The 15,507-nt window shown below is 33.7% G+C and overlaps 2 protein-coding genes across 2 annotated transcripts in view; one reads left to right on the top strand and one right to left on the bottom strand.

The window, feature by feature from the left end:
- The first annotated feature begins 1,484 nt into the window (after positions 1-1,484).
- LOC124451381 (G2/M phase-specific E3 ubiquitin-protein ligase-like) lies at positions 1,485-4,628 on the top strand. Its single transcript, XM_047001993.1, has 6 exons — positions 1,485-2,702; positions 2,786-3,168; positions 3,367-3,587; positions 3,700-3,897; positions 4,004-4,193; positions 4,269-4,628. The coding sequence occupies exons 1-6, from the start codon at positions 1,882-1,884 to the stop codon at positions 4,574-4,576; spliced, it is 2,121 nt and encodes a 706-aa protein (XP_046857949.1). The 5' UTR covers positions 1,485-1,881; the 3' UTR covers positions 4,577-4,628.
- Positions 4,629-9,345: 4,717 nt separating this feature from the next.
- The window catches only part of LOC124451379 (hemicentin-2-like), a 46,537-nt gene continuing 40,375 nt past the window's right edge, over positions 9,346-15,507 (bottom strand). The window contains exons 23-28 of the mRNA XM_047001991.1: positions 12,541-12,576; positions 11,802-11,927; positions 11,710-11,722; positions 11,543-11,606; positions 10,961-11,110; positions 9,346-10,024 (exon numbers count right to left, since the gene is read on the bottom strand). Of these exons, the coding sequence (XP_046857947.1) occupies positions 10,976-11,110; positions 11,543-11,606; positions 11,710-11,722; positions 11,802-11,927; positions 12,541-12,576 (374 nt within the window). The 3' untranslated portion in view covers positions 9,346-10,024; positions 10,961-10,975. The remainder of the gene's footprint in view (positions 10,025-10,960; positions 11,111-11,542; positions 11,607-11,709; positions 11,723-11,801; positions 11,928-12,540; positions 12,577-15,507) is intronic.

Here is a 15,507-nt window from a genome sequence, read left to right as displayed (position 1 = left end):
ACAATCCACTTAATATAACATGTTTCATAACAATTTTATTGCTTTCAAAGTTAGACTTGCTTTGTAAGAATTTCACATGCTCTTTTTAGAAGGATGAAAAGCGAACTTTGTTTTGGCACGTGAAAACATGCCTTATAACTTGAATACAAAACTGACACCCCTCGTTTTTTTTCATTAGAAGGATGTAAAATACACTTGTCTATCCTTATAATATTGTTTGAATCTTTGAAAATGAAGCTGTCAGGGCAAAAAACGCTGTTTTTCGGTAATTTTAGTGTTTCCGAGCAAAATTAGCTCGCCCCAGTCCTTTTTGAAAGTTCAGAGCATAAACAAAAAGAAAAACACTTTGCAAAATATTTCAAAAAGTTAGCAAAAAAATATTTTGAGTTAGTTTTAAAAAAAACTGTTATGCCATATTATTGTGTTATCATTAATTGCACCATTAAAGAGTCAAAAGGGTCAATACTCACTTAAAAAAAAGACAAAAACACAATTGACACTCCATATTCATAACTTTTGAAACACTTAAGTAAAAATTGTAATGTAATACAAGTATGAAAAAGATTATTAGTCTAATATTATAGAATCATATATTTTCACAAATATGACCAAACATTTTAAACACACATCCTAAAATTTAATATATTACATATACATTCATCATCATCTGTATTACAAGAAAAAAACTAATTTTAGAATCAATATGATATACTATAAAATTTTGATACATGATATAGCTTTGCTTGCTTTATAATCATTTTAAAACCCTGGCTCAAACCACTGAGGATGAGGGTTGCTTTTTGACATTTATGTAGAGCAGGTTATATTAGCAATACTTGTCATAGTGTGCACTTGGCTATTTATTTATAAGCATGAACTTGCTGATAAAATGCTCAATACACAAATATGAATGCATGTCAAATCTTCCACCAGCTCTTAAGAAGTGAGAGAAGTAAATGACAAGAACCAACAATCACTCACAATTCAAAATTTCAAATCATCACTTTCACACATTACAAAAAGAGAATGTGAAATTCTTACAAAGCAAGTGTAACTTTGAAAGCAATAAAATTGTTATGAAACATGTTATATTAAGTGGATTGTGTGTATTCTGCACAGCATTCAAAGATACAGACTACCTGTTATCAGTTTTATCTTAAATTTTTGGTCTTTCGACGACAAATGAGAAATTCATATTTCGAAGTGTGTTCTCCCTTTTATGTTTTATATAATACAGCGTTATGTCTTGGAACGTCCACAATGCATCTTAACACATTAATAACAAAATTTTGCTAACGGTTTTGAAAAAAATAAAGCATTTAGGCTAGCATTCTCTTCCCAAGTTAGCAGTTTTTGCAAAACAATCCGTCACGCAAATAAAACAGTCCACGCGAGATACACGCGAAGCGGCAAATCAGCTTCTATTTGGCTTCAAAAAAGTGTAGGTTTGTTTATAATGAGTTAGCCTTCCAGTTGTTGTAGAGTTCACTGGCAATACACGAATAAATATTTAAGTGCGTAAAAAAATGATAAATCTCCAACAAAATAATCATAACACAAATCAAACTACTAGATACAAGTAAATAAGGTTTATTCAGTGTTAATTATTAAATAATACGCGACAAAAAGCTGTCAAAAACACTAATAAATCTTTCACTTGCGTGAAATGTAGAATCAACTAAAATTATTTGAATACAAAATACAAAGTTGCATGTGGAAAGATTATGGATTATGAGGGACGTTAGGTGTCAATGGCACATGTTCCCAACTTGGCTTGCTTTCAACAACCAAAGCACACACGTGTATTCTCCATTGAGTGGTATTCTAATTTCCGACAAACTTGCATGCTAACTCCTTTCAGACGCCACAAAATCACGCAAAATGTATTGTTGCTTTTGTGGGTATAAATTAGAAGACAGCTTTGTCTACTGCCCGTCATGTGGGCGAAAAAAAAGTGAAACAAGTTGTGCCAACGCCGAGATAGATCGCTCAGCTTCTACTTCCAGTACTAATAATCAATTCACGAGTGGGACGCCATCAATAGCAGCCACGTTCGCCGATTTTAAAAAACGAAAAGAGATTGAGAGGCAGTCCCATTTTAAACCTAATAAAAGAAATCGACAGGCAGAAGGGACACGCAGCAAGTCAACACATGAGGTCATTATCAACGTTGGTTTAATGGAATACGAGTATGGTGAGGCGAAAGTACAACGTGGCAAATCTTTTCCTGTGAAGTTGACCAAAGACATGAGCTATGACGAAGTAAGGGAAAGATCAGTGAAGAAGTGGGAAGACTATGACAGAAGCTTCAGCCGAGACCGGGGTTACGTATTGGTTTGTCCTGATGGGAAAATAGCTAAAAAGATACCTGGCAGCTGTGAAGAGTTCACTTTGAGAAAATACAAGGAAGGCCTTGCTAAAAGCTATAGCCGAATTACTCTGTATCTTTGTCCAGCAACTGAAAAGAAAGAGACCAGTATGCTACCTATTACAAATTGGTTAAGTGATGAGGAAAATGAGATTCATGCAATAGAGAGAGCTATGGGCTGTGATTCTGATGATGACTGGATTGACTGCAACAATGTACCATCATCAAATAATGTAATTGGCAAATCCAGGGAAAATGTTGATGAACCATCAATTAATCTGAACAAAGCTGAATGTAATCATTCCGTTCCACTGTTTGAAGTTGCTGATTTCTTGTGAGTATTTGTCCTTTTATGTTAGTTTGAGTTTGTAATGTTTTCAGTAATTCACTTTTGTTTCAACCTAATTTCTATTGTAGGCCTGTTGGTTTAGATGAGAACATGGCTGTCCAAAAAGCTATAAATGAAAGCATCCAACAACTTGGAAGTAATGAGGATATAGTGTCACTGAATGATCAATCTGTTGGCCTGGACTATGAACATGCTGTTAGGTTGATAAAGGAGCATTCAGCTGCAGTTGTTCATGGGGAACCTCGTAGTGTGGTAGTAAGCCGGTTAAGCATGTGGGATACAGCAAAACCTTATTTTGAAAGGAAAAAGTTCCTGGAGAAGTATAGTTTCCTGTGTGTCACTTTCGCTTCATTTGAGAAGCAAGAGGATGCTATCGATAATGGTGGTCCTCGTCGTGAGTTTTTTCATCTGCTCCTTGGTGCAATATCTAAAGAAAGTGGCACCTTGTTAAGTGCGTCATAAGAATTGTTTACAATTTTTATTCATCAAGCATATATAATTGTCAGTGCGTATGTTGTGCATAACTGCTTTGTTACCATAGCCAAAATTTAAACATAAATTTTATGCATCATTGTTTGCAATTTTATTCATATTTTGTATTATTCAACATATGATTAACTTAACTAGATAGCAAGATTTTTTGATTTAGATACACCAGAAGGCCATGTTATAAGAGCTAATTTCAAGGCATTGCAAAGTGGTGCATTTGCTGTGGTTGGAAAGATGTTGGCAACTATGATTGTACAGGGAGGAGAGTTACCACAAATCTTTGGCCCTAGTGTATGTCAATATATTCAGGGTGGGTTTGATGAGGCATTTCCCATTGTTGATGAAGTTCCAAATAGCAACATTCGAACATCTCTAAAGGAGGTCTGTAATTATGTGTCGACAAAGAATTAGGACATTTTTAATCAGCTATTTCATTCCATCAAAGTTAAATGTTTATCAAACACATTGAACACTTTCTTTATTTTACTCTTAGTTAAATTCAGCAAAATCCCAAGTGGAACTTGACAACTTGTGGAAGGAATGTGCATGGAAATTTGACATAGATGGTATGCCCTTGAACATTGCCCTGCAACAACAAGACACCCTGGTCAAAGAGATAACTAAATACTTTGTCATAATACAATGCAAGTCCATGTTGGATCAATTTATTGAAGGACTTTCATATTATGGGGTATGATATTTTTAACATTATATTGTTTTATTGTTTGTAGATGAATGAATAAGTAAAATTATTTTATTATAAAATAAAATATGAGACAATTAATTCATCATAATAGGTATTAGAGTTCATCAGAAAGAACAAAGGAATGGCCCATCACATATTTGCAAAGAAGAAACATGGTAACCTATCAGTGCAAGAAGTTTTGGAGCTATTGAGTTCTGCCTTTGCACCTCATGGCAACCAAAGAAGGATACCTGAGGAAGTCATTATGGCAAAGTTCATTGCATTTTTGAAATCAATTGAAGGTAATATGTGTTTATTTATTACTGATAATGCTTTGCAATACCTTTTGCTTACTTAATCCTTTCCTGGTTTTTCAGATGGTACTTTGCAAGAAAGTTTGGAGGATTGTGATGTGGAACTCACTGACCAAGAAAAAAACTTTATTCCGCAATTGACACCAAGCCATGTGCTGTTGTTTGCCACTGGGGCTGCTAGCATACCATCTATAGGCTTTGACCCAAAGCCTGTAATTAATTTTGTGCATGATAGTGAAAAAGCAATCCCTTGTGCACAGACATGCACAAATACATTGAATCTATTTGTAAATAGTAGAACCAAGGATGGTAATTTGTCACATTACCTTCTAACAGCATTGATGAATGGTGGCATCTTTAGTAAATTGTAAAATACATGCTTTTCTTACACTATGACATTAAATTTTTCTATTTAAACTTTAATTAAGTATTTATACTTGAATTTTAAGTGGTATGTCATTCCATGCCTTGTGAAATCTGACACAACCTATTATATTGGTCTAAAGCTTCTCTCCAATTTGTTGGTTTGGCAAAGCTGAGTTGTTGTGCAATCTCTGCAAAGTATTCCTGATAAAGGCTTTCCTCTATATATCCATTACAATATTCTGACATATCATGAAATTTTTCATCAGAAATACACTTAATATGATTTTGAACACCTGTGCATTCTGGCAAAAAGAACATTTCATCTGGTCGTCCAGCAACAGTTTCAAACCTAGACCTCCGTATGTAATGTGTGTTCCAGTGTAGTTGGACTGATGTAAAATCTGACTGAAGAAGTTCACTGAAGCAGAACCACAGACACTCTTTCTGCAATTGATTTGATAGGCAAAGTTGACCAATTTCAACAAGGTCTTTAAAAAAATTCATCCACCAACTGGAACGATTCTTGCGCAAGTAGGACCACCAGCATTCAATACGCTGATTAGAGGGTGAAGTGCCATACCTGTGTGATTTCTCACCAGCAAATTCATCATCCCCATCACATCAAAAATAAGATTGAATGGCAGCCAAAATTGTATTTTCAGTTCCATTGTCGGTTCTAAGTACAGTGGGACAACCTCCAAACTCCTTCACAGCATTTAAAAAAAAGTGTGTCCAATTACTGCAGGATCATTGTTAGTTCTGCAGACCTTAAACCACAGGACCTTGTGGCTGTAGCCATCAATGCACCCATGAACTGGAAAACCATAAGGTTTTAACTTATCATATCCATCCACGTGCCATGTATAGTTTGGGCCTGGGGTGTGATAAATTCGACGACGAAGAGTTTTGGACTTTCTTTGTTGTACACCTTGAGGATCAAGTTCCTTTAGGATAACTCTAACGACATCTCGTGGAACCTGCATACCTTCAATTCGCAATGTATGCCAAACCGCACGATAACCGCCAGAACAGCCAGGACCGTCAAGCTCTTGCTGAATACGAGTTTTAACATTATCTAAGTTATAGTCAATGTTCTTTCGTTTAAGCCCAAGATAGTGAAGTTTTGTATTTAAGGTTCTCAAAGAAATTCTGATGCCATGGTATTGAGACAAAAAACAAAGTATCTTTTGGTAATCAAAGCCTTGTTTAAAGTAACGCGCTATAATCTCTTCGCAAGATGGATTTTCAGCGCGACTCTGACTATTCATTTTCCAAAATAAAATGCGCTCGAAAACGCTGCGTTATACGCTGTAACTGTGATTAATCTAAGTAGTTTCTTCGTTTTGCAATCGTTTTATGGATAAATGGCAGTAACAGGACTATTCGTAAAGTGTTCCCTTATGATCGTTGATGTTCACAGATGCGACATTTTGTTGTGTATTGAGAACAATATATTTGTGCATAAAGTATTTATGTTAATGTTTATATAAAAGGAGTTGGTATATAGTGAAATATTTAGTTGTGTATTTTCCAATTTTCTCGTGCATTTAAAATTCTTTATGCGAGAATATATTTTGAATTTTGTACTGAAAAATTTATTTATGCATTTCAACTTTAGTTAGTGCGCTCATATATTTATTCGTGTATTGCACATACGGGCCACCGTAAATGGGCGCTTGTTTGGAACTGAGCAGTGAACTCTACAACAACTTGTTGTTATGGAGTTCATTGTGTATTGCACATACGGGCCACCGTACCCATTCGATTCAAAATGGCGACATTATCCATCGCTTTGCTTTTTTCTTTCATCTCAGAAGAAAAGAAATCTATAAAAAAGGGGGAAAACGACTTTAAGTCAGATAAAATTGTAGCATTTACTTACCAGCAGAGTGTTGTACGAGGAGAAGTACACGCAAGAATGAAACAAAAGGTTTATAAAGTGACGGTGAATGCTAAATATCAATATTACGTTTTAGACTGTTTTTGTTGCCCAAATGAACACGAGGGCGTGATTTTATCTATTAGTGAAATAAAAAAAGGCTTGTTAACGAACGATGTTTTTTAAAAAATAATGATACTCGTCAGTTTTCAGTCCTCAAATTGACCTACCACTACTAGTTTGGTGTGAGGGAGTTGTGGTAACAGGCTATACACATATTTGCATTTTTATAAATAAACACAAGGATAACATGGTATTTAAAAGACATGGAAAAATGGTACATCATTCAATGTTGTTTTCCTGGGGGGAAGGGAAATTCCCATATAAAAGTGATGGGATGCTCATGGGAAATGTTCAGAAAGACCGCTCAATGGTAACTGTGGACAGTACTTGCTTTTATTTTTACCCCAAAAAGACATCCATTGTAAAACATATGTCAAAACTTCTTTTAACTTCTGTTCTCCTAAACATGATAAAAGAATTCTCGCAGTGATCTAATTTGACACCCTATGTACACCCAGGCTGTACCAGATGATAAATATTGTAATCCCTAGGAGGTAAAATCATCCCTTTACTGTTATATTAGAATGCTAACCCACCACCCCCCACCCCTCTAGCTGTATTTTCTTCTAAGTAAGCCTCAGTCTACAAATTATTTTATTTCTATTTGAACTACAATAATTATTAAAAAACTGTCCAATGAAGTCTTCAAGCATAAAACTACTCAAAAACCATATCTTCACATCCCTCTTTGATGGATGTGAAGATATGGATTAAGCATACCATAAAGGTTTTTAAGGAAATAAGTAGTTGAAGGAAAATTAATTGCAAATCACATGAATACATTCTAGAGGAAAATTAAAATGTTTGTTTTACATTTATCTGTTTGCATTATTGCTATTTTCTAAAGAAATAAAAGATGATTGTGTTTGCACTGGCTTAGGTAAATCGAGGAGACGTTTATGAGAAGTACAAGCCGGTGCAAGGTGCAACCGTCAACCACTCGTCCTTCGGTCTCAAGCTTTCACTGATTTTCTATCAAGTTCTCCTAAGTCTCCTCAGTTTGTATAAGCCTTTAAATAAAAGCATAAATAAATCAGAAAACTGCGTAGAGACAGGCAGACTGAGGTCAAGTCAAGGTCTCCAAAAAAGTATTCCTAAAATTAAAATGTTGTGTATTGAAATATTCAAAAGATGAAAGGTCTATTTTTTTAACCATCCTGTGCAAACATATATTTTATATTATTTTTTAAACAAGATGAGAAGAGCTATGACTTGTATATTGGTAACAATACCAGACAGGACACAGCAGTTAGTGGAACTGAGGAAGGTGGACAAACCTTATAAGGAACTGTTGTGTTACACAACGTGACTGGGCACATTGAGCAAATGTTTCCGGATCTTGTGGTGTGTGGATAATTTCTTTGTTGATTGTGGCAAGAGATAAATCATAAGACCACAAAAAGATTTTTGTTAAGGACTGAATTTAAATTTTGTGTATAGGTGTAACATATATATAACGAACGTTAGGTTGTTGGTTCATGAATTGACCATCAAGACCTGAAGTTAATGTCTGTATTCTGTAAAACTGTAGCCGCTGTAAAACATACAGAACATAAAAGATATTTCGTATGAAGTGAAATATTTACATTCACAAACAGTACGACAAACACTGTCATCAAAGACAACCTCTTGAACCCTCTTCCATACCATAACTGACCAGTCTTACTTTCTGGCCTATTATCTGGATTAATAGCCTTTCTTCAGGAAATTATATGAAGAATTATCTCATTTAGCAGTTCCAATTCGCAAGAGTGACGGAGGAGTAAGTGTAGAATTGAAAATCTTATACGAAAAAAGACAGGAAATAGAAATGATTCGTAATAAGATTATTTCTTTTTTTCTAGAACTGCTATTCACTCTTCATAATATATAACAAAAAAATTGCCTAAAAACATGAACTATGAATAATATTACGATCTTGAAAACAAGGTACTATTCTCAAGATCTAAAGTAATTTATAACATCTTCATAACCAGGTTCTTTATTTCCTTGCCTTGACAGATAATTATCTTTTTTATTCATTTTTGATAAACCAATCTTTATAAGTTTTATCAACAGAATTTCTCCCAGCTTCAGCAGACGGAAACTGAAATCGCCAGGTCAAAATGACGTTGACAAGCTTAAGTGTATTCAAAAGCTATATTTGTGACAATCTTTATTTATTATTAACGGTATTTCAAAAGCTATATTTGTCTCTCATAAGACTTGTAAGTTTATTTTTCATGATTTAACAAAATGACTGGCACCAGTGTTAGGGATAACAAAACCAAGCCCTTACCTCTAGACAATAATTTACAGTTTTATAAAACTTTAGATTTTCGTCTGTAAACTCGGAAGTATTTTTTTTTATGAAAATACTTCCTGGTATCGTGGTGTGAAATTATTCATTTCTTTAATGATTGATTGTTTAATTTCACTACGTCAATGCAATGGGAACTGGCAAGTAACAAAAAATGCTCTTTCATTTCGATTGTAAAGATTCCAAGCATCCTGACTTACAAAACACGTCATCATAGATAAAATATCGCGCAAATTTAGCCATTGCCATATGTTGTGTTGTGAACTTCATCTCCACTGCCTTTCAAATTTGAATCATGGACCCATAGCGTCGTTAGAGTATGTCTCTTTACCCCACCCCACCCCCGAACAAGATTTAGATACTCCTCTGTTTAGGGGAGGAGATGTAAAATAGCAAATCGTCAGTGAGGAGCAAGTAAGGACTGAAATAAAATAAAAATACACCATATTATGCTGAAACACAAACGACGTAGATGACTGTTTTTGTCAATAATTTATTGAAGAGTTATAGACCAATGTTTTAGGTATAACAAACACAATCATAAAATATACCTAAAATCCTAAGTACATTCAAGTTACGCATGCTCAGTATGAGTGAAGAAAGTGGTAGACTAAGTTACATACAGTCAACACATTTTACACTACATTAACTATATCATTGTTTGGTTATAAATCTAAGCGAATTGGTCAATTCCATGCTATTGGACGGTATAATTTGATAGCTTCTAAACTAGTAACGTCGCCAGGCTGCAAGTTTTGGTCCTGCTAAGTACATTTCAGAACATTATGATAATCATTAATTTCTTTAGAAATCTAATGTTTTGTGTTTTTTTTGCAGTAAAGAAAGAGAAATTTGCTCTACAGGACAAAATTTAATTTCTGGCTACGAAACCGTTCTTAACTAGGAACTGTCGTTGTCAACGCTAGTCAAAATATGCATAAAGTGCAATTAAAATCAAGACCATTACAAGATATAGAATAATCATAGATAAAATAGGTAAATAAAGTATTAATTATTTCTCATTTGACAGAACAGCCCCATCATCAACGACAATACCCCTGTTGCCTTTTCTTGTAAAAAATCGTAAAACTTGCTGTAAAGTTTTCATTGTCTACTCGTGAATTATAGTGAATTTCTTTTCTGAAGTTATTTCTAAAAATGAAAACGGACAAAAATGATATAAGGAAGAGATTGACGAAAACAAAAATAATCCATGCAGTCCCAAAGCAAATTAGCTACGATGTTATTTTAAAAGTTGGACAGACGAACTTTTCCATTCAAAGGAAGCGAAGAACACATTAAGTAGATTATAATGAAAATAAAAAAGTCTATAGATATATGCAATGTTATAAAAACTAATAACGTAAAACATACAAAGAGTTTATACAAGTAAAAAATAAAAACTCATCGTAATAACATGAATCAAAAGAAATGTTACTTAAAGAAAACAATCACAAACATTTTCACACCAATAACAAAGAACGATGAAATTAAGTGAACACTGCATTCGTATGTCAAAAAGAAAAGGCGACAATTTGTGTTTCCGAGATCGTTAATTAAAGGCGAAAACGTGGCTAAGCAATTTTTTGTTGGTTACAGAAAATCTAAAAATGTTTGTGTATTAAAGGGCGTTTATGTCTTCCATTTACAATGTATTGCCAATTGTAACAATATATACAGCACGCTGCATTAACTGTGATATTGCTCTCTTACGTCAGAACACTTGAATGTAAATAATGTTTTGAAGAATAGAATGCACACAGATGCCAGACATTCTTTTCTAATTCACGAACAATATGAATAAAATAGCTGCTTGTAGAAATATTAGTATTTTTGCAGCCAGCCTAACTTTACAGATAACCCACTAGGTCTAACAAAAGTCTAACTATTTGCGCTAATTCTTAATTCTTGTTGACTCAAACTCAAGAAACTTAAATAGTATACTTTCTTAACTAAGAGTGCATAGGTTCTGTTAACCAAGGTTTGCAGTTAGCGCGCCTACCTAAGATTCTAACATCTTAAACTCATGATACGAAAGGGTTTATGGTAGACGAGAAGTTTATTCAAAATTCAACCAATTTAGCCTACCCTTTCTAACCTTGCTCATACAAGATCAGCCTTTGTTGATCCGGTAGCACCATGATCAATGCTGGCATATTGAGTCTGTGGTGGAGGTTCATCTGCACGTGGCCTGCTACCACCTGCGTTCAATGCAACTGGATCAAGGGCAGCATAATGCTAGATAAAAATGTTTTAACCATTGATATGATGATAAAATGACACACATTCAATACTTCATGTAATAATAATGAAGTACACCAATGGGGTTATGATTAGAAACTGTATAGAGATAAAGTCAATAGTTTCAGCTCAAGAGTATGTTAGGATGTTAGTAGAAGTACATCGTGTAGGTTAGTACAGTCCTCAGAAGACATCTTCAAAGTGAAAAGCACTAATGCCAAGATTCCTAAAATGTCAGTCAATACTAAAACACTCCTTCTCTGGACTGCATTACTGTGGAATATCAACATTTACCAAGTACTAATGTGGGAGTGATTGAATGAATGAATGAATGAATGAATGAATGAATGAATGAATGAATGAATGAATGAATGAATGAACGAATAAATGAATGAATGAATACATAAGAGATAAAAGATATCTGCATACAGTATCCTTGTCTGCACTATCTGCAGCTTTGCTGTACTCAGCATTACTCTTTGAGTTACCCAGTCTACAAAAAATGTTGAAAAATATGTTCATTTCATAAAAACAGCAGGAATGGTTTTATCCATACACAATTGAAGATGTTTTTAAATTGCTGAGAACTTACTGACCTGTTGTCTTTATCTAAAGTGAAAAATAAACAAAAAAAGAAACTAATAAGCAAAATGATGAAGGAATGAACAATCATCAATAAAAAACTTACTTTTCTTAACTACACAAAAGTAAACAACAACGACAATGATGATGATGACAACCAAAACACCAATAACAATACCAGCTATAACACCACCACCAAGACCACCCTCACTACTTTTTATGGCCTTTTTGTCTAAATGAATAAAAATACAGTTAAATCTAACAACACATAAAGCAAAAATAGACAAACTACTATGATGTCAATAGCTACAAAATCTTTGTTGATGGAATCCTAACTAGCATCTACTCAAAAAAAAACAACCACAGAATAGGAAAAAATATGATGTGACACTAAAATAAATGAGCATCTTAAGTGTATAACTAGTATAGAACTAATAATTTGTTCACTGTGTTGCAATAACAATCTTGTACCATCTACCATTAATTAAATAAAACATTATAACAAAGTAGGAGATTGTTTTGTTCAAAAGATCACTAAGATATTGTCGTTTACCACCATTAATTATCTATGTATTGGATGAATTTTAGTTTTCTTAAAATATTGTAACAAATTTCAAATTATGAAACCAGCCAAAACTTTCTCACAATACCAGCACATCATATTTAATCAAAATATTTTGACTTGACTGTCAGATTTTTCAATGTAATGGTGATTGCAAGCAATTGATAGAGCGTCTTAACAAGAAAATACCTGTATTATTTGAGTTGGGAGTCAAGAGTATCAATACCAACACATGCCATGTATATTGGAAAATAATATGCGTAAAAGTATAGTTGGTAGTTACCTGTGTCATTTGCTGATGGAGTAGTTGTGCTCATGCCTTGAGTAGGTAAAAAGAAAAATAGCTTTACAATCAAAGCTTTAAAAAACATTTGTTTAGATGACTCATTAAGACGCTTTATCAAAAAACAAATGCACAATAACATTTCATTTAAATGCAAACAAGATGAATTTTATAACATTACTCAGCTAAAAAATTTAACTTGATACTCAATGATATATATTCTCACCTTTAAGAGGTAGATTCACTTTTTGTGACAATTGGCTACCTAGATTATTGGTTGCTCGACAAGTGTAATCACCAACATCTTTTGTGGAGACTTCATTTATGACAAGTTCTGATCGATTGACAACACTTGAGCCATTGAGAAATATTTCAAATTGCGGTTGAGGATTGCCTTTAGCAGTGCAGGTCAATGTTGCTTTATCACCTTCTCTTTGAAGAGTCAATTCAGTGTTGAAAGGTTCAGCTAAACAAAAGCATGTGCAAACATTATCCACACAGAAACTTTCTTCATATGATGACGAAAGTACAATTTCAGTTCTTACAGTTAACAATTATTTGAACAGTTTTTTCAGCTTTAGCTTTCTCGTCACCCTTTGCTTCACATCTATAAGTGCCATTGTTATCACGCCCAACCCGAGCAATAGTTAATGTTGCCATTTCTTCTCCTGAGATAATCCTTTGACTACCTTTATACCATGTGACCACAGCAGGAGGATTACCATCAACTCCTTTACATTCACATGAAAAATAATCACTTACATTGAGAATTGTTGTGTTGGAACAATTGATAGATATTTTCGGTGCAACTGTGATAAAAAAAAAACAACATTTAACACAATAAAACAGGTATCCATCCAAGTACAGACAGATCAACACACAAACCTGCAATGAATACATGCACAGGTGAAGAAAGTGGTCCTGACGCACGTCTAACTTCCATGATATATGTTCCATTATATGTTTGATTTACATTTTTCAGAATCAAAGTTAAAGGTAGTACAAATTGAAAGTCTACACCGTTTGAAACACGGTCTACAACGTTTCCTCTTGCTACTAAAACCAGATGTGTAGAGGCACCAGTAAAACTCAATGTTTGAGAAGTAATTTCATTTGTGTCTCCATTATATGTCCACACAATTCTCCCATCTTCACCAGGAGCAAAAACCAATCTGTCTGAAGGTGCATTCAGTTGAGCTATGGCAAGATAAAAATCATTGAAGTTAAGATAATCAAAATACAGTTTATTATCCAAGGTATGTTACGGACTAAGGAAGTTGCAGTTGCCATGTTAATGACACACTTGAATATGTTGTAATTTCAAAATTCAACCAGACATGTTAAATAATGGGCAAACCAAAACACAACACTATAATTTCCGACTAAAAACATAAATTAGCTATGAACTATAATCAATGCAGAGAAAATTACATTTTATATAAAAATATACATAAAGCAGGACGCAAATTGATGAATATAAACTAACATAAAGTGTTGAATAAAGTTATTGCACAAATGCTCTATTTTAGCCAAATACAATGCTTCCTTACCCCCACTATAGCAAAACCAACAGATGACAAAATATAAAAAAAAGAATCCACGAAGAGTGAACATATTACTCTCTAAAATAAAAGATATACATGGCATTGACCCACTACTGCCGAGTAATAATGTGAAAATAGGTCTTCATAGTCATACTATATTTCTCCTTATCTACATAACATAAAACCTTTTCTCATACACCTTCTCAGAAAGTTTCCAAATATATTTATCACAATTAAAACTTCTATTTTCCTAGTTGAAATAATCTCTAAACATATAAAATACAAAAAAAACGCATTGACGCCCTTTATCTTCTTAGTATAATACATTTTATATAATACACGCCACATCAATGGTCACCAACGTTAAGGCCACGTCTTAAATCGAAAGTTTGTCAACTCAAGTTTATGTAAATAGTTTATCTAAAGAATATAGCTCAACAACACAACAAACTTACTTTAAATATGAACTACCCCAAAATATGGAAGACGTACTTTCACAACAGCGTAGGTAAAAACTAAGTATTTAATGGTAGCTTTTACTTCCGTTTACATAAAGGGAGAGGCCGTCGTTCTTATGAATTCCTAACACGCAACATGACAAAGAGTTCACATTTCGTACATCAACTATGCAAAAATGCGGACGAACGGCTGGCATATTAATAATTCATCATCTTCCATACATAGTATAGCCCCAAGCTGGTGTTCGTAATCTTATAACAGTATTGAAAAGAGTAATGTGATTGTTAAGTGTGATGTCTTCAGCATTATCAACAGTTTTCAATGATATGCACCAAACAAAACAGCAAATAAATAAATTAATACAAATTTTAAAGGCCATTGTTCATATTTAGTTTATAAATGAAAGACATATTTGACGAACCAAAGGACTTATTCTAACTCAGATTTCATGAGATTGTGTGATTGACAGAGTTCAAGAACGTTGTTTTATGGTCAGCAGGATTTGCTCTGGCTTCATAATTACAAATTGTAACTTCATGTCTGTGAGCCTAAAAGAGCAAAACAAAAACTTTTGTCATAGTTTGTGTATGTAGAGGATCATTATAAAGATTAATTGGCATACATTGTAATTTACATCTTGAAATTCACCTTTTAGACCAATATATGTAACTATGGTTGTTTCTGCACCATAATTTAAGGGGAAATACATTGACAAACATTGAATACTTGAAAATCTTGGCACTCTGTACATAAATTACAGTGTTACAGTGGTTAAAGTGGCTAAATTCACAAAGATTTCAACATGCTAAAATCTAGTAGTTGAACTAACTTTGTATAAAACAAATTCCGAAGAAGCAAGACATCTTGAGATCGCAAAATGTGCATCAAAACAAGACGAGAAGTGAACTGTAAATTTTCGACTTTATTTCAAAGCCATCCTCTCTGTCTTGTGCTAATAAGATCA

Source organism: Xenia sp. Carnegie-2017, unplaced genomic scaffold (genome assembly GCF_021976095.1).
Source record: "Xenia sp. Carnegie-2017 unplaced genomic scaffold, XeniaSp_v1 HiC_scaffold_24, whole genome shotgun sequence".
Lineage (NCBI taxonomy): Eukaryota > Metazoa > Cnidaria > Anthozoa > Malacalcyonacea > Xeniidae > Xenia > Xenia sp. Carnegie-2017.
The sequence above is the reverse complement of the archived record's forward strand: the minus strand, read 5'-3'. Positions and strand labels throughout refer to the sequence as shown.

Coding starts and splice junctions, on each gene's coding strand:
- LOC124451381 (XM_047001993.1), top strand. CDS start 1,882: ATGTATTGTTGCTTTTGTGGGTATAAATTAGAAGACAGCTTTGTCTAC. Junction 3,169..3,366: donor AGAAAGTGGCACCTTGTTAA/GTGCGTCATAAG, acceptor TTTTTGATTTAG/ATACACCAGAAGGCCATGTT. Junction 4,194..4,268: donor ATTTTTGAAATCAATTGAAG/GTAATATGTGTT, acceptor CTGGTTTTTCAG/ATGGTACTTTGCAAGAAAGT.